Here is a 20,070-nt window from a genome sequence, read left to right on the forward strand (position 1 = left end):
ACGGGAGATTTTGTTAACTTGCAACACTCAACCTGTATGCTCCGGCAACTGTCATTCATTGGTGGATATTGATGACAGCTGTTTGCTCGTGCTATGCTACTATTATTGACGACCTCGGCCTTTATTACGTAATAAAAATAGTTAAACTTGGGTACAAAAGTAGACAGTTTCATTTAAAAACGGTACCTAATAATCCTTGTACAATCCTAAAATTTACTGTTTTTAATAACTAAAAATCAGTTACTTATCATCATTTCTGAACGAAATTTCTGTCGAAAATATTTACTAAAATGCAGCCATGACTACCTACCTATTCTAGCAACCATTATAACTAACCGAAATTAAGCATTCAATCAGTAATTCTTAGACAATATTGTTTCCTTAATTTGATTTCTTCTTTGAGCTATAATTACCCGCATTTCTGTTCAATAGTAAGTTATTTCTCAAAAGACTACTAGTCATACTTTAAAAAATTGTGTTTGACATTGACATAAAACATGACAGTTGCAGGTTTGTTTGTTGACATTGACATAACGCGTGTTGATTGATTGATGTGCGGTCGTTGGTCGATGCGGTGTGTTAAAAAACCGAACGAAATATAAATATTTGATAAATAGCACGATATAAAAAAAATATACCAAACAAAAATAGATGTCGCATTCGTGTGTGTTTATGTAGCGCACTTGAATTCGGAACGTCTCGTGTGCAGGTAGGCGAAAGAATCGTCGCAATGAGAGTTGTATCTTTTTTATTATTGTATGTGTGCACTGGGCTGATTAGCTGTGACAAAGAAGCCGAGGAGGATGCGAACAGGAAGAGAATAATTGAGCAGTTAACAAGGACTCGCACAGTGTTACTTGACGATTACCATTTGGTTACTAGGCAGATCGCCACCGATGTATATATGTATAGAAGTTATCGCACAGTGTCTGTTGTGTTTTACCCTGTTATGAGGGATGTCACCGACGCGCGCTTCACCTTCCAATCTGAGGAGCTTCACCTCAATAACATTGGTAGGTGTATCACTAACACTTTTATTTTAATGCTTATTTTTGTAGGCAGGTGAGCTAAAAAAATATTTTTTTTCGTCAGATTTAATAAATTATTACTTGGTTGATGTAATTATTAGTAATGAGTTATAACAGGTTCCTAACTCATCTGTCTACAAAAGCTGTGATAATTATTTGTTTGTGTATGTTATAATTTACTGGCCATGCAGCAGCAAAATATTCATTTACATATTTTAAGCCATAAGAATGTTTACATTTTATTTTCAAAATGTTATAAAGTAGATCAGTCTATAGTAGTATAGTGAAAAAAATTCCACACAGTCAAATCCTATGTTATAAACAAAAAAAGTCATATTTTTAAATCCTATGTGGCTTAAATTCTAGAATAATGAACTATAAAAAAAGATGTCTCTTGAAAGTATGCAAGATCAAAAAGAATCAATATTTTTTATTTTTACCATTCTATATTTTTTGCAGCCAGCACACACATAGTAAGCATTTATGTATGTGCATCATTTACATATACAGAACATTAAGCCATTGAAATAGCAGTTGCACTGATTAACACAATGCATGCACTAATTTTAGCATTCACTGAATGATGTAACTAACACCCACTGGTTGCATCCTATTGTCTATGTTATTAAACCAGAGTGCCCCTGTAGCATGTAGCACAATAATTTAGGGCTTTGCAAAAGCATTTAAAAAAAAACAGTATGAAAAGGCAGCATATTTCATTTGGCAAGATATTTTGCAAGTATGCTGTTTTTTTCCTTGTGGCTAGATAGTTTCTTGGCAATTAACCTACCATATAAGTATAGAAGTAGGATATGTAGCTGAGTTGAAAATCTATTCATGATTAATTCAGTTTCAATACTATTCAAATGCTGTTAGAATTGGGACAAAATACTTTTGAATACTGTTTGACAAATGAGCTAGCAGATCTGACTCTAAGATTTCTAGAAAACTTTTAAATTTATCATCAAGAAATTGCTTCCTTTTTATTTTTAGTCCTATTTAAATATGTATTTACTTAAAATTTATTATTTAATGTTATTTTTAATTATTCTATCCTCAATACAAAAATAGTTTGACACATTATACAGTAAACTTAATTAAAATAATTTTGTTTTAAAGTAGACCACTGACAACTATGGAAAATTAGTCATGCCTCTATTAATAATGAGTTCAGAAACTACTTTCACGTTTATGGTACTAAAACATACCATGAGATTTTAACCTACATTGAAGAAGATAAGACAGACTCCATGTTGATAAGAGAAATTATTGTACTTAGAACCCTGTCTTGCCACACTGGTTGTGATAGTCTCATAAAAAAATGTGTTAGAGGATGCCGCCATTTCCAAACAAGCCTTTGTAGTCACGAAAAAAGTGTACTAAAGAACTGATCATCTAAATTGATGTAACCAAGCCAATGATGATGATTATAGTCTCACATTGTTAGGCTAAAATGTCCCAAAACCTTCTTCAATTTCTGCAAAAATTACACATATTGCCAGCCATTCCTTAGATGCAGCAATTTTTATCATTAGTAAATTCTACCTCACTACGGAAATACGTTCTCCATTACGATTTTCTTTCAATTTCTTTAGAAAGTCAAAGAAAACTGCGTCTACGTGTGGAATGTACGACCACTTTTTTCCGTCGTAAATGGTCATAGTATGTCACAATCTGACATAGAAATGCGGGAGTACATCGCTCTAATAGTTGATAGGTACATAAAGTTCAATGACCAGAACTCGAACGTAAATGGCAAATGCAGGTATAGGTTCCGTAAGGTCCAGCCAATGACCCTCTCGTATACCTTCCATAATGGTGTGGTAACGGAATATGGTCGATCTGCGCAGACGCAACTGCTTAAGGAGACAGACTTCTTTGGTAAATTAGAAAGACGGTGGCTTACTTTTAACACTAGAATTTCAATTCAATTGTGTCGGACCCGAACTTAGTCTAAATCGTAGTTTTAAATTCCAAACCAATGCATTAACCAACGCTGATTTAAAATAAACGCTATTTGAATGGAGCAATCTAATTAGTTCCATTTAAAACAGCATTTCATCAAGCATTAGTTTAGTATATAGGAGCACAATTTGAAATTAGCTCGTATCCGACACGATTGAATTGTTTTTTTAATGTCGAGAGTAAGCCAGCACAGGCTGAGTGTATTTAATTCTGAAATATGGCTGTTTTTTTTTTACAACAAAGATTGCAGTTATGAATAATATAGTATTCAATGTTATCTATTGATAGAAAAGCACCGATAAGTTATCGTTATCAGTGCTCACTCATTGATTTTGAATATTTTTGGACGCAGATCATCGTTTAATTGTTATTGATCTAAGAAATATCAATTAAGTGAATGTTTACGTAAAATTAATGAAATAATAATGTGTAATTCGTAACACTAAGTTTCGAAAGCGCTTTATTAAAACTCTTCCGTACCGAGTGACTGACTGATGGACAACGCACAGCTGAAACTACTGAGCATAGAAAGTTGACATGAATTCCTTAGGAATGATAGAAAAACATACTAAGAGTGGATTTTGGAAATTCCATCCCGAAGGGGGTGAAATTCCACGCGGGCAAAGCCGCGAGCGGATAGCTAGTAAACCATAAGCTAGTAAACCATAAGCTAGTAAACAATAAAGAAAAACTTATATTTAACTAGGTGCGTATCTACGTAGGTAATAAAATTCCTAAATAGGTCCATATCAATCCGCTAGTTAGCTTAATTACTAAATAGTTAAATAGTTCCAAGACTAATTGCTATTAATAGGTAGTTTTAATTAAATAAATGGACAAATTGCTTGTCAAGAACGACTACGTATTTCAATATCGGCTAAGAGTCTCTTTAGAACATCCATACCCATGTTATACCGAAGCTATCGGCTCCATAATATTGGCATTCTCGTATCTACTTTGAGACTGTCCCAAAATTTGGATTCTCCCAAAATTCACCCGGTGACCTTTGACGGCAATTCTGTGAACGTGTTGTCACGACTGATAAGACAGCTTGGTCGTTGTTTTCGTTAACAAAATGACGCGTGTTGATAACTATGATCATAGTTTAATAATAATGTATCTATCTACTTATCAATAATTAACAGCACCGATTTTAAGTTAAAAGAAATCGTTTATTTAAGAAAGAAGTCTATTCATTTATGAAACCATTTGCTTCTGCCTGCTTCTTCGTCCACGTTATAAACTATCGGTGTAACAATTTAATTGAAAGAGTAACAACAAGAAAACAACATACAAATGTGTGTTTGCCCCAAATTTGGCATTTGTGATAGAATATTAGTAGAATATGACTCCTCACTTTTTCTTGTAAAAGAATTTACGTAAAATTTTCCCATAATTTTTACGAGCTCTTCTCATTTAATATGCTTTTTTAGTTACCAAGTGCTATTCATGTATTCACTGCCTATTGCGAAGCGTCAAATTGCATGTGCTATATAAAGTAATGCACGTATCATGTCCCAAATAGCCTAGGTATAATGTCTTGCGTACTCTACGTGAATTAATATTAGGTGCATCCGCAAACCCATTCTTGGGACCGAACCAAAAATGGTTATCGGAAACACGAATAGAATTGTTAGGTCTTGCTATTATTGTTCACTGGAGTCTTGAAATGGAAAGGTGCAATTTGGCACCTTGTTTTTTTAAAAGAAAGTTATGACTTGATTACTCAATGAAGCCGTCTTTAATAAAGTTCATATAGATAATAATATACGGGTCTCCATTATCTTCGATGATTGCGTTTTTATTAAATGCACTATCAGTATGTAGTCCGTTATTTCGTGTTTTATAAATCTCTACGAATTTAATTACTGACAGCCATTTAAAAGTCAGTCTTATCTTTTTGATGTATCCAAGAAATTGATAATGATTTGATTCGATTCTGCACTACCAAAAATTTATCTGCTTTATTGGTAATTGAAGTATTCGTTATGCTACGATAAGTCCCAATTCAGAGTAGCTAACAATACAATACTTTTCAATACTCAGAGAGTCATTTGATCCATAAATATTTTTTTTTTCTTCGTACTCAATTTAATAGGTAAAAATGATGGGCAACAAGTATGTTTATACGTAAATTCATAACTCCTCCTATAATTCACTGGTCTGACCACAACTATGCACTTATAATCTTACCTCAAATTACAGGATCATGCAGTCCCCAAGAGGTGATAATAAATATCAAACACGGCGCGTATCCAGCCGTGAATCCTGACGGCTATGACTTCCCTAAAGGGTTCATAGACCCTGGCACGAGGGAACAGATCCATACCCTCGAACTGTTATCAGATGGGAAGAATACTAGTTACTCTATAAGTAACCCAAAACCAGGGAACTGGTACGCGTTGATTTATATAAAATGGGAGGATCCAAGGACGCAAAAAGTTGAACAGCAAGGTGAGTAAGCTTTTTTGTTTTATGCTCTGGTGTAGAACCGTCTGTGTGTAAGTTTATGGTGTTATATGTACATATATTATAAATGAAAGTACTGGGAGTGCTATTGTGATGAGGAGTTCCTACCTTTATTTATTTGCTGTCATATTCTTCTACACTAACGGGTTTCATAATAATATTGCAATGTGAACGTTTAAAAGTTAATTTTACCTTATTTGATGTGCGTATATTTAGGTGTTGTGTGTCCTGATCAATGTCTGTATCAAGTTACTTTTTTGTTTCGTTGTTCCAACGATGCGTAGACTAGTATGCCCTTGACTTTTAATAGGTGTGGTTGCTGATGGTATACTGAAGGGCCTTTTATCATGATTTGTCGTTAATCATTTTGATAGTTCCCTGTCGCGAGCTATTGATTCAAAGTGTATAATGATGACTGCTAGTAGCTAGACTCTAATGTATAAATTTGAAATAGAAAACCGCATTACAATAAAAAAATAACCCTTCGCAAAATTTCCCATTAAAATATACGCTGAAGCTTCATAAACGATCAAGTTTGTAATGTACATAGTACTTATTACTTATACAGGATGTGCTTACACTTGCATACCGCATACGTAATACATTTGCTCCTTCTATTCTTAAAAAAAAGACACTGCTTTTTGTGTTGGTGCCTGACCTTCAAGCGTTTGGTACCATATTCGAAGTCATCGTTTGAGTTTGACAAGTTCAAGGCTCTATTTGTACTAAAGTTTTCAATTCGAAATGCAATTTTAAAATATAATGCAGTATTTTCTCGCTCTAAACTAAGTGAAACTTCGGAATTTCTGGAGCTTTGGGGGGGAAACGCAAAAAATGTATTGATTGAATCTCTTGACCTCCAATTAAGTAATTCTTCAAGTAAACTACAGTTAAATAATATCCGCATTTTATCTCCACTCACATTAATCTTAGTACGTAATCAAACATTTACTCCACATTTTCATTTGTTTATTATTTTAAAAGTTTCACGGCTATTCGGTGTTCGTAGTGATGGAGTATAAACAGATTTTTCGATACTATTCAATGTTATTGCTACTTCTTACCTGTGAATTTGCGTCGAAATGCTTTATAAATAAATATAGTTTATTTATCTATTAGTACCGTGACTTTGGGTAAATTCGAAGACATGAAATATTCAGTGTTTTGACTTCATTCGTGTGGTGAAATTTCGTGAGATCTTCCGACTATTACTTGTGGTAAAAAGTATCGAATATACAGTAAGTCAAATTAAGTGTTCTATCTATACTAATCTATACTAATATTATAAAGCTGAAGAGTTTGTTTGTTTGTTCGTTTGTTTGTTTGAACGCGCTAATCTCAGGAACTACTGGTCCGATTTGAAAAATTATTTCAGTGTTAGATAGTCCATTTATCGAGGAAGGTTATAGGCTATATATCATTACGCTACGACCAACAGGAGCAGAGTACCAGTAAACAATGTTACAAAAAAGGGGAAAATTATGACCCATTCTCTCTTATGTGACGCAAGCGAAGTTGCGCGGGTCAGCTAGTCTATACTAATATTATAAAGCTGAAGAGTTTGTTTGTTTGAACGCTCTAATCTCAGGAACTACTAGTCCGATTTGAAAAATTCTTTCAATGTTAGATAGTCCATTTATTGAGGAAGGCTATAGGCTATATAATAATATCATCACGCTACTACCAATAAGAGCAGAGTACCAGTGAAAAATGTTACAAAATCGGGGAAAATGTTGACCCATTCTCTCTTATGTGATGCAAGCGAAGTTGCGCGGATCAGCTAGTTCATTATAAAAGTTGTTAAAATCTATTTATTACTTTTGTCGAATTGTGAAGAAATTCCCACTAAAACAATGTTTATCTATTTGTGATACGAGTAAGTATAAACAACCTCTGTATGTTGTAAAATTTAACTGTGATGTTAGAAAAATAATAGTTTGGGAAATAACCAAGATGATTAACTTTACGTACAGATAAAAAACTGACTTACATGTTTGTCTGCGAAGTTTTAACACCTAAATTATCTTACAACTTGATAACGTGATAGTTCCGACAAAGAATAATCTAGTTTTTGACGTCAAATTCGCTAAAATGGATTCGGCCAATTGCTACTCCTTTTAAACGACCACTTAGATTAACCAAAAGATCAAATGACGGCAGGAAAAAACCTGTAAAAACTGTTCTAACCGGTACTTATCCAAAGACAACTCCCGCACAAAGAATTGCTCATGTGCCGCGGTGACTTTTACAAACATACAAACAGCAGACACAAAGTACAACCACACCCGAAACAATTATTCGTGGATCGCACAAATGATTGCCCCGTGGAATCGAACTTACGACCTCCCGACGCAAGGGTTGCGGCGTGGCGACCTAAACGACTGCGCTACAAAGGTATACCGGTAGTTTATATAAGAATAGTATGTCAGTATGCCGATGCCACACCTATATTTACCTATTTTTTCACCTACGACCTTGCACGTCCGAACATCGATAGCTGCGAACGACTCAATAAATCGTCCGAATTGAAATAAACAATTTCTCTCTGAAATAGTGCTTGCTATTTCCCTAATAAAAATACACTTAGTAGTATAAACTTGTTATTGCATTTGTATCTAGTCAGGTAAGATTTTAAAGAAATTGAGTACGCATTCAATGTTGGATCGGTAAAAGTGCATAACTTTTATTTCTCTAGAATTTTGATATTTTTGGTCAATTCATTCCTTATGAGTTAAAATATTTCGCGTTAACTTTTACAAATGTCTTACTTTGGTTAAAGTTGGTAAAAGATAGTTTAGTAGAAACGCTTGAACCGCGTTGAACTATAGTCCGACTACGTCCGAGTAGAGAGCCTTGCAATATAAGATTTGTCTATATTACAAGTAAGTACATAATTAATAATACTGTATTTTTTCAATTTACATTGGCGGTCTTAAAAGGCAACCGTTGGGTTCAAAACCTGCAGATTAGTGCGGGTCACTGATGTTTTAAGTTCAAAATTTTGTCTTTCTGCTAAGTTGTTCGACTAACTTTTTGAAACAGTCGTCAGTTTGTCATGGTGTTAATCTTCGTCAATATGAATTCCTCCATCATAATACATTCCTGATTCTCCCAGAACTACAGTGTAATAGTGTAACGGTCTTGTCCTATTAATACCATTGACCTTTTACCCTTGTAGTGTATATCAGTACATAAGCGACGCAACGTGTCACAACTGCTTGATTTATTGCCTCCGTTCCCGAGATGACATGCGCCTGATAGTAAATTGATTCATATAAGCATATAGTGTTAGAAGTTAGATAGGAGAATCTCGTGGCTTAGTCAACAACAGCCGCGCAGATCGCGTTTGCCGAGATTGTTCTGTGGATGGGTGACCGTCTGAAATCACGGCAAAGGCTAAGCCATGATGATGTTAGAAGTTAGATTATATTGTAGGATATCTGCTAACGGCTTTAGCAGTTTAGCCTAAGAAATTCAGCAAATAAATAAATTAGAATTGTTCAATTAAACTTCAAAAAAAAAAACTATACCTTACTAATCTACTCTTGGAAAGCATTTTTATTCGTCTGTACGTCTTTTATAGAATCGTAAACTATACATTTGATCATGTATCATAATTGTCATGTTTCATAAGAATTGTCAGCTGTAAAGTACCAATAAATAAATACATTATTTTAGTTAGTAGCGTAGGAACGCCCTGGGTACAGCTACCAGTTGGTATATATTATAGAAAACACACCAGTTTAATAAAAAGGTAGAATGTAGTCCCGATTAATTTCGTATAATAAACGGTTCATCACCCCAAGTCAACATAAATGAAATTAAGTAGTGTAAGTAATTACTAATAAATAAGGTTTTAGGCCACTAGGGACCAATGTTATTTTGTACCACGGACGTCACATTATTTATGTATGTTATGTACCTAAATATGGTTAGGTACTGACTATACATTGTTTTGTCGCACGTTACCATCGTACCCCGTAGACTAGTTTTATCCGTGACTAAATCCGTGACCCGTGACTAAATTTAAACGGATAAAACTGATAGTTTTTGAATTTAATTAGTTAATGTATATGGGACGGAGGCATAGAGTTTCTTTTAAAACAGTTCTTAAAGGGATATAGTCTTTTTATTCGTCTTATCCTATAGTCGAGAAAAATACTTATTATTATTAATGCAAGAATCACTACATAGTATAAAGCAAAGTCGCTTCCCGCGTCTGTCTGGTTTTTTTTAATAGAAATGGCGAATCAAGAGTAAGGTTTATGTTTGAAAGTATTTAAGTTTTTTTTGTAAATAACTGTCCAGAAAAAGTTAAAATTAAGTGTATCGACAGCAATTAATATGGGTTCGTAATTGGTTATCATAGTTCGATATGCTACATACCATTTTCCGCAGCAAACAATAGTTGATACCAGTTAGTTATTTTTTCCTGTTTAATTGATAAACTATTATCTAATAAATTGTTAGGCCGCATGTTTACATAATGAATATGATCTGTTTTTTTTAAATCCGTTTTTTCATCTCTACGTTAATGTAGTTCTCAAGCAGAGCACTAGCTCGATTCTCTACTACTACCGACAACCGAAAAATTTTGCATGAAAATCTGATCAGCGCCTATGTCGGGCTTCGTAGGAAATATTTTGGCAGTACATTCTAAATGAAATTTCGATACTCGACAGTCGACAGAATCGCGCTACTGATAAAATAACAAACCCATTTTAAGATCGTGCAAAAATCTGCTAGATGGATGGAGGGATCTGCCAATATTGTAAATAATCTTTCATCCCAAAATGCGTTATTATAAAAACGTTTCCTTACTACAAGTTTTCAGATCTCCGGTTATTTTCTTACTAGATTATCAGATTAAAAATCTAGACAGTTGACGATCAAAGTGACCCTATTTGACATAACAAGGCAATAATGGATCCAACGTTGTATTTGTGGGCGTCAAACGTCCTCGCGTGTCGTTTGCCCCACATCCGTGCGTGCACCGATTGTATGCAACAAAAACCTTTCATATATTGTCATTTAGATTTATATTGTGTGCTCATCACGCCGGCGTTGGTGTTAAATCCATACTAATCCATATTAATATTATAAATGCGAAAGTAACTCTGTCTGTGTTACTCAATCAATTTGCATCAAATTTGGTATAGAGATATTTTGATACCCGAAAAAGGACATAGGCTACTTTTTACCCCGGGAAAATGACGCATTCCTATGGGAAAATTCAGATGGCGGACGAAGTTGCGGGTAAAAGCTAGTGATTCTATACATCAGCTTAGCCTTTCTTCTGACTATGTTGGAGTCGGCTTCCAGTCGCAATGGGTGCAGCTAAATACCAGTATTTTACATGGTTCGACTGCCTATCGGACCTCCACAAGTCTGCGTACGCAAAAATTTGTAAAGATGCATGTATGTTTCTCTTTAAAGCAAACATTATTAATCGTATGGTCATGTTAATACCTATTGTACCTGCACAATTGGTTTTAACCTGGAATAGCACATAAGATACTTTAATCCCGGTTATATACTGTCAGTGTACTGAATTGCATCAAATTCCGTTCAATCATCAGCAACAAACAGTCATCCAAACATCCAAAGCCGTATAAATAATATCTGTATAACAAATTACACTTAATATAATTAACATGCGTCATTAAATAGTTTCGTAGAAACAGTGGTGAACAAATTATGCCTTCAAACCAGTTTGTTCATATAATTTCCTGTTAATACAGGAAAGTCAATTCTGAAAAATAATATAATTATAAAACGATATTAATTACGTACCTAACCAATTGGATATAATTAAGTGGGTTAAAATTGTTGTTAAAAACGTTGTAGACTTTGATTTTTTGTTGTTTACTTACAAAAAGGTACAGTAGTGTGATTCTGTTCAGTCGGTACTATCGAGCAACAAGAGACTGACATATAAAATGTACTGCAAAAATAGTTATTTCGGCACCCGCTAGAGGTGCTGACGACGAATTTCATACAACATCATTCGATAGCTAACAGATTGTCGAGAGTCGATAGTAGTAGATAATCGCGCTACAGGTTTTTTATACTATTAGTATAAAACAGTTCTTTTAACGTGTTATTTGTTTGTTAAATATGACTAATACATTAACGATAATCACTTTTAAATTACAGGTCTCGTCGCCGACTGCCAAACGATACTCTACACAGACTTACAAATAAAACGACAAGAAAACATAGAGTTAATAGACTGCTACGAAGGCATTACCATAGACTACAGCGAACTACCCGCACAGTTCAAATGCATGTCTCTTGACACTGTTGAGGCAATCAGTTTGAACTTAACGATACTTAACACGCCTACAGACTTCCAAGAAGTAGCCTTCCAAGTACAAGCATTATCCCTCCCAACAGACGACAATAACCTCGTTCACTGTGCCTTCAACCCCAGAGAAAATAACGTACAAGTCATAACGTTCCTCCCCAACCCAACTGTCTGGCATTACGTCAAATTAGACTACGTCGAAGGCAACGCTTCCAAAATAGCAGACTGCGAATCCTACTACCTCAGAACAGATATTGATGAACTCACAAATCATACGATTATCGACCTTATGCGCGATGACAAAGGTCGATTCTTCACATTCGACTACGGTCTACCTACCGCTGATCTCCAAGATGCAACCAGTCTAGTCAACATTACCTCCTCAGAGATCAAATCTCTTAGGTTCAAAGTGAACCAATTTTTAGATATCGGTGGTAGTTTAACAATAGCGGCTAGTCTTCTAATGAACTTGAAGTACTATATGGGCTATAAGAGGGCGTTCAAAAAGGATTCTTTGTTAGCATTCACGGAGGACAACCAGTTTTTCAGAGCCGTGATATGTATGGACATTGGTCATCCGAGCATACCATTGGAGAGTGGTCACTGCAGTTATAATGATAAGGTGAAGCCGGCATTGTTCGTGTTGAACAGTACTGACTCTGAGTCTATATATGACAAGACGTACATCCCGTTTCCGGACAGTGGGGTGTGGTATCTTACTTTTAGGATATTCTGTGATCAGGTAGTGTGTCCTTGTGAGACGGCTAACAACGGTACGACGTATTACGTTGATACTGCGGCGGACAAGGAAGGTTCTAGCGTGATCCCGGGGAACGGGACTAGGGTTGGGACTTCGGAGTGCAACGCTACGATAGTGCTGACGGTATCGTCTATGTCCTGCGTTAGCGGCAAGTGCAGTAACCACGGGAACTGTCTACTGAACACGTTCGGTGGATTGGTGATGTCATTTTGCTCCTGTTCGGCTGGATACGGAAGTAAGTTGATTTCAGAAGATTTTGTTCTATCTGAACTTTTGTCATTAATATAACACATATAAAAAAGCAGTATGTTTGAATTTTTAAATGATCTAAACGCAGGTCCTTTAGTCAGCTCTATCTGGAGTTTAATTTATATTTTCCCCTTTTTAATGCTAATAATAACACTTATTATAATGTAGCAAACTACTATATCCTCAACAGTATAATATCTTAACAACTATATTTATCGTGTTTCAGGTTGGGATTGCTCCGACAGTACAAGAATGGACAGCCGGGTCTTCATGTTGGTATCCGTCCTGTTGCTCACGTTGAGTAACCTGCTCTTCATATTATCTATCTACGTGGCCATCATACGCCTCTACTACACCGAGGCTATGATGTATGCCTTCACCATGGTCTTCTCAACATTCTACCACGCTTGCGACGCCCCGTCACAAGTCGCCTACTGCATTGTACGAAGTAATATACTCCAATTCGGCGACTTCTACTGCGGCCTCATGTCTTTCTGGGTCACTCTCCTCGCTATGAGCATCGTCGGTGACAAATTCAGGTCTTCTTTACAATTAATAGGTGCTATAATCATAGCTCTTCTCACTACGTGGAATATGCATTCGTTCGTAGCTTTTCTACTACCGGTAGCTATAGGAGTAACAGTTTTATTAGCGTCGTGGTACTTAGACTATAGGAAAAATCGAAGATTAAAGTACCCGAGGACTTATTATTTAAGATACATGCCACTAGGTATAATTTTAGTGTCAGTAGGTTTGATTTGTTACGCTTTTTTGCAGACGGAACAGAATTATAAGATAGTACATTCTATCTGGCATATGATCATAGCTTTAAGTGTGGTGTTCCTTTTGCCTGATGTGAGGCGCGATGGAAATGTGAATGCGTTTGCTCCGAGTCCGAATTACTGCAAGCTTTCCTTTTGTAAGATGTTCCGTAGATCTCAACCGCCAATCGCGGCCGACTAACAAAAATAAAAAAATCGCAAAGGAACGTACAAAAAAATGGAAGAATTTTTCCATATACTGATTGTTTTAGGTGGAAACATACCAAAATAATCACTCATGTCATTTATATTATGAACAAAATAGAGGTGAAAATATTTTTTATTTAATTTAGTTGTAAGTACAATATAAAAAAGAGTCTAGTATTTTTTTACTAGTCACCCACAGAGTACAGGTTTGCTTTATACAGGTTCGATGTCAATGCGAAAACTTTTCTACAACGTATTTTTATAATTAAATAAGTTAATGTAAAGTTAGCAAAATATTTATCTCGAGTCCAAAAGACTAAAATAAGGAATGTACAATTGTAGCATAATATTATTAAGAATCAAAGTTTGTGGGGGATGTTAAAAATATATTAGTGTTATGAAAAGACCACATAATAAATTGTGAAGAGGAATAAATATTTGCTAAGGTTTGAAAATTTGCACTTATATTTGCGTATACGTGCGCCGTACTTGCGTGCACGTCGTGATTTATACGTATAAAATTCATCAAATTTATAAAAATCTAAAAACTCAAAAGCATAGCATATTGAATATCATCACAATTATTTTTATAAATACTAAGAGGTTTTTAAGAAGGTAATTATTTTCTTAACATTGAAAAACTATACCTTCCTCAACAATAACTTATTGTAAATTCTCCTCTCATAACACATATGATACCTTACCACTGTTTCAAATAAAAAACTAGTTACCTTTCAGTGATCCATATTATAATAAATATATCCAATCATAATATGAAAAAAAAGTTGATAATTATTTCAAAATCATCTATAGGTCAAAATATTTGCCAAGCGCCCCTTCTGCTATCGACCAATGTTTTGTCGAACATTTAAGACCAATATCTCTTTGCCCCACTCTAGATAGACGTGCGATGAAAGTGTAACTACTTCACAAAGACAAGGAATTGAATTTTTAAGGATTAGTTGAACGTTATACTCAAATATTGTAATATAAGTAAACAGTAAGCTAAATGTATAAAATTTATTTTAAAAAATCGTTTAAGCAATGCTTTCTGACGGATCGAAAACAAAAAAAATAGTCGTTGCGAAATGAAAAGTGCAACTTAAAAATATTTTTGTCATAAAATGCATGAATAAATAAAATAAAAAGTCACTTTTTTACATCTAAACATGAAAAAGTAAAAAAATATTTTGTATTAGGTACTACGAATAAGAATGTAAATTTCAATCAGCCAAAAGAGTTTTATACTAACCGAAAATGCAGATGCAGAATTTCAATACCATAAAAACATCACACCTCTATTTCATAGGTTATGAACCTACCTAACCTTCGGAACCCTAATGGGGCCAATACCACTCCCTAGTGGGCGACAGGTTCCTAAATTTTTCACAAGAAAATGAAGAAAGCCCCCTTTACATAATAGTTATACCAATTTTTTATTTTTGCTTATTTATCATTTGTATCCACAAAAAGCTCTGACATCTACCACGGGGCGGAATAGCCTCGTTGGCAACCTATGCTCTAAATGTATACCTAGATAAATATTTCCTATCACAGTGAGATTAGTATCAAGAACAATTTTCTTTAGTGAATTAATATTTAAGTATAAACTCAACGGTTCGATCGTGTACATTATAATTATTGATTGTCGCTAAGCGGATTAAAAAAGAATGACTGCCAGTCTATAATTCTACATCAAACGAAAAAAAAGAAATATAAGTTTGTGTTCTCACTCTTACTTGTAATAAAAGAAAGAGATGCATAATATTCTATCAATGCATGTGTTAAGGTTTTAAAGCTTTCATAAAATAAATCATGTATATTTTTCTACATAAATCATAAGAATACACGAGTGTTATAAATGCAGATTGTAAATACTGATGGTGCCTTACATTGTCCACATACAATTATACAAATATTGGATGTTTTGTGCCATTATATTGTAAAGCATTTACGTTAAGAAAAGAGGTATAATTATGTTGTTGAAGAGATAGTGGCTTTGTCTCATGCGATTTGCACACGGAATGTAAAGGTTTATGAAGGTGTATTCATGAGATGAATTGCTGATATATTAATTTAATTGTTTTATCACGAGTCATGTAAAGTCATGTTACAATATAAGACAGTCTCTGTCAAAATTTGTAACAAATAATATTGATACTCAATTTTGACATTACTTGTATTTTTCTTTGCGTCGTAGACTGTTTTTCAAAGATGAATTTGTGCGTTTAATACACATTTTCTTAACGTAAATGGACGATACTAAATATGAATTTTAAGTAAATGATAATTTCGAACAAATATGACTCTGTAGTTTTTATATTAGGCTAGGAATATTAAATAAATTTTATAAGCCAATTAGAAAATATTTAAAAGGATGTAAAATATTTTATTCTTTTAATTTATTTAATTTTGCATTCCAACTAGATTTGATTGATTTCAAGAGTAAAAATGTTAATATAAAATTATTTGTTTAGAAAATACGCCAGTGCAGCAAAACCGTACACTCTCCACAGATCTAAGTTAATGTCAAAGATCTTTACATAGTTTGGACAAACGCAACATACTGTTACGCCACCTCCACACGTTGGCCCCAACGCTCGGACCAACGTTGGACTGCAAACTCGGGGAGGCGGACACACGTTGGCTAATAAACTAGTTCTGTCCCGTCAGATCGCGAGCGTTGGCGCAGATTCCAGAAACCGACACGAGCCGGCCAACTACCAACGCTCGCCCCAACGTTGGAACCAATGCCATTTTCTAACACCACACGTTGGGCGAATAGCGTTGGGGCCTATATTGGGGCCAACGTGTGGAGCCGGCGTTAAAAATTATGACATTGACTCTGATGAATTGAGTGGAGATGAATATATTAAAAGATTGCAATGTACAGTCAATTTTACAGTGTGTTTTGAGTGTGGTGTTCGGTATACGTACAAAAGCTTTAAGATATTAAGTTACGAATTGCTTTTACAACATTCCTTTGTTATGCATTTTTTGAGAATTATTTTATAGAATAGAATAAACAGGGACTTGAAGCTTGAGTTTTTGTTCAGTTGTGTGAATATAAATAATACTTATCTACTATAAAATGTTCCTTTTTAAAACCTTTAAAGAGATCACCTGCGAGAAAATATTTACACTAGGTGGCGCTACTAGCATTTCAGATCATTATGATTCATTCATTTTATTTACCTATACAAAACAAGTATAAACATTTCACATTTTCTAGCATATTATAACTAATGGTACATGGCTGTAATTCTCTTATAAAAATGTATGTATTTCTTTTTGCTATACTCGGGCTATTTCAAACGTGCGTACCAAGTCATGTCATTCTAATGGAGTGTCGCGCTCGCACTTACACATTGTCACATTCATTTCATTCTTTTGATTATGTACGTAGTATGTAACGTATGTAGTTCGCACGTTTGTAACGACCTCATTATAGTAGCGCCACCTGGTGTGATTGTCGCTAAACACGCAGTAAAACTATGTTGGGTTATTTTTCCTATTTGACACAAAAGCTTGATCTCTTGCTCGTTTTATATTCTACACAAACTATTTATTCCTAGTTTTTATTACCACAGTACATTGTTGTTATTTTGCTTGTAACAATATCTAGTTAATTAGTTCTGCATTTAACAATATAAAAATAAGTTCCGAGCCACTAATTGTGCACTTGAATATGGGCATAGCTAGGAATAAACACTTTTAGGGCTTAATTCTATATAAAATACTGTATTTGTAGCTCCCACACTCTGCTCAGTTCAAATATCATAATACCATTGCTTAGACCTGCTAAAGCTTAAGGGCTACTACACACAGTTGCACAAAGCCGCCAATACCTCACCGCTACCGACTGAATGTATGAACGCAACCCGCCAGCCCTGTGTGTAGGAGCCATAAGAATGGGTATACTTACATCTGCGATTTTAACCAACTTTAGTTTCTAAAATAAAATAAATTCAGTGATGAACTTTTTCCATTATCAATGTCCTAGCTATGCCCCTGTTTCAAGCCTTTTCAGTAATGTTAAACAAAATCCCTCTTATTCATAAACACAGTATAAACCTATTTTAGTTAAAAAGCTACTATAATATTTTTTCTCTTTTTCATTTCGCTAAGGAGTGAAAGAAACAAAACACTTTACAAGCCTTTCATAACTTCATATATTTTTATGAATAAGAGGGAATATTTTTAAGCTCAAAGTTTTAATCACTGTTTGCTGTTATTGCTATTTTACCACATGTGATCTAAAAGTTACCACCATTATATCTATATTTAGTACAAAAATATATAATTATTGTATTGTATTTGTATTGCGTTGCATTTATATTTGTGGAATTTATGATAGGTATATTATATGTTGTCAATTTGTAAATGTGATTATTGAAGTCAAAATATAATTTATAAATAATGTGTTCTTTGTTTTATTAGCTATTCCTATTTAAACTATATGAGTATAGTCTAATGTTCCAAGTAAATTTTTAACATTAACCACACATTTGTTATTTAATACAACTAGTTACACTAAAATGTAGGCCAGACAATAAAGTCCAGTTGATAAGTTTATGCTCACTTTATGTTACACTTATAAGCTTCATTCAAACTTTTTTATTCTACCTTTTTATGATGAAGTAAGAAACACTGGTTAGTTTATAAAAATCACTGTATTTAAATTCTAAGTTTATCAAGCAGGGAATGTCAATAAATAGGTAAACACAAATAAATATAAAGACAAAACTAAGGCAATACACTTAAATTACAAAAAATGTCAATTAAAAACTTCTCACAGTGCCCGCTCCATACCGTATCTCTCGTTCAAACTGTTCAGCCTTCAAAGTCCCATCAATGCTTTTACAGTTTTCGTTAAAGACGCTGTATGCAGACACCTCTCCATGTTTCCTAGGCCTTGTCCGAGTATTAAAGTATATGAATATTAAGACCGATAATACGAAGAAGACAGCTCCAAATTGTAGTTTTAGGAAGATTATATAAAACACCAGCCATATTGTTCCGTATACAGCGTATTTTATGATGCATTGTCTCCATGTTTCTGGGTTTTCTTCTTCAAATGATTCTACTTCACTCACTTCAGATATAACTTCACTTATATCTTCTATTGGAGGGTTGGTTACTGGGTGTTCCAGTGGAGGAGGTTCTTCATTTTCCATCTGTAAACAGAAATAAAGTTTATTTTAAGAGATTTTTGTTGAGAGAAACTTTAGCTTACTGAGATGGTTTTTAGCATTTAGTTTAAATTTATCCCCATAATATAAGGTAATAAGACTTGAAAGTTTGTATTATGTTAATATGTACATACAGACATGTATACTACATTTACATGGTTATTTGCCCTGGGTAGCCTACATAATGACTGGATACACAATAAATTATGGTTGTGTAAACCCTTATACTGTTTCAATCTAGAATACCTATTCTCAGGTCGCTTAAATACGATTATTTGTTTAACAGGTACTAGAATTGGAAGATAGGTTAGAACAGATCATATTATAGTTGTTAATAGATTGACAACCTTGATTGATTGATCAAAAATTCATGAAAAAAGATTATTAAACAACTCACCAACAAGACTTCCTCTTCCTGTTGTTTGCCCATATTTCTGAATATTTTAGGAACTAAGAAGTTTACTATCTTTTCCTTCGATTTTTCGATCTTGTCCTTGGTGTTATCTATAAATTCTTTTCGTCGTCGTAAAGAGCGGTATTCTTTGAGTTTCGCCTCCATTCGTTATAAAAAAATATTACGATTGATTCGATATATTAAAAGATTCAAGATGTGCAAATAACTTTGTTTTGATTATTACACACTTATCCTTGGTTATTGTAATGGTAATAATTATGGATTTGTTTGTTTTCGTTACAGAAGTTTCAACAAGTTAACTTCTATTTGCAATCACAAAATAATAGTATTCTTTACTTCACATCGAGATTCATGAAATGTAACATCGAAAAAAAATACTAACTAAATCAAAGATAAGAAACTGATTGATTTTAAGATAATTATTTTATCATTTTGGATACAAAACGAAAACCAATTAGCAAAATAAACACGTCAGTACACAGCTGTTATTATGTCATTCAAAATATTTGACAGAAAATTGAACGAATGATTCGAAAACTACGTTTAGTTTTGCGAACTCTAGGGAAGGTATTTAACCAAGAACATATTAAAAGTAATTAGATAGATTGACATCTGACTTTATAAATTAATAACTGAGGGTGGGTAGATATCAGCACAATTTTTCCTCAGTTCTAATATTTCACGAAAGTTTATTTTCACTAAAGTGGCAACACACGC

At 34.1% G+C, this 20,070-nt stretch overlaps 2 protein-coding genes across 2 annotated transcripts; one reads left to right on the forward strand and one right to left on the reverse strand.

Moving 5' to 3' along the window:
- Nucleotides 1-557: 557 nt before the first annotated feature.
- Nucleotides 558-18,168, forward strand: LOC142980953 (post-GPI attachment to proteins factor 6). The gene is made up of 4 exons (XM_076126582.1): nt 558-1,013; nt 5,199-5,447; nt 11,619-12,764; nt 13,005-18,168. The coding sequence occupies exons 1-4, from the start codon at nt 731-733 to the stop codon at nt 13,739-13,741; spliced, it is 2,415 nt and encodes an 804-aa protein (XP_075982697.1). The 5' UTR covers nt 558-730; the 3' UTR covers nt 13,742-18,168.
- A 232-nt stretch (nt 18,169-18,400) lies between these two features.
- Saysd1 (SAYSVFN motif domain containing 1) lies at nt 18,401-19,838 on the reverse strand. The gene is made up of 2 exons (XM_076126583.1): nt 19,336-19,838; nt 18,401-18,923 (listed from the first exon to the last, which is right to left on the reverse strand). Exons 1-2 carry the CDS (start codon nt 19,495-19,497, stop codon nt 18,528-18,530), a joined length of 558 nt encoding a protein of 185 aa, XP_075982698.1. The 5' UTR covers nt 19,498-19,838; the 3' UTR covers nt 18,401-18,527.
- Nucleotides 19,839-20,070: the final 232 nt, after the last annotated feature.

Source organism: Anticarsia gemmatalis, chromosome 19 (assembly GCF_050436995.1).
Source record: "Anticarsia gemmatalis isolate Benzon Research Colony breed Stoneville strain chromosome 19, ilAntGemm2 primary, whole genome shotgun sequence".
Lineage (NCBI taxonomy): Eukaryota > Metazoa > Arthropoda > Insecta > Lepidoptera > Erebidae > Anticarsia > Anticarsia gemmatalis.

Coding starts and splice junctions, on each gene's coding strand:
- LOC142980953 (XM_076126582.1), top strand. CDS start 731: ATGAGAGTTGTATCTTTTTTATTATTGTATGTGTGCACTGGGCTGATT. Junction 1,014..5,198: donor GCTTCACCTCAATAACATTG/GTAGGTGTATCA, acceptor CTCAAATTACAG/GATCATGCAGTCCCCAAGAG. Junction 5,448..11,618: donor GCAAAAAGTTGAACAGCAAG/GTGAGTAAGCTT, acceptor TTTAAATTACAG/GTCTCGTCGCCGACTGCCAA.
- Saysd1 (XM_076126583.1), bottom strand. CDS start 19,497: ATGGAGGCGAAACTCAAAGAATACCGCTCTTTACGACGACGAAAAGAA. Junction 18,924..19,335: donor AGGAAGAGGAAGTCTTGTTG/GTGAGTTGTTTA, acceptor TTCTGTTTACAG/ATGGAAAATGAAGAACCTCC.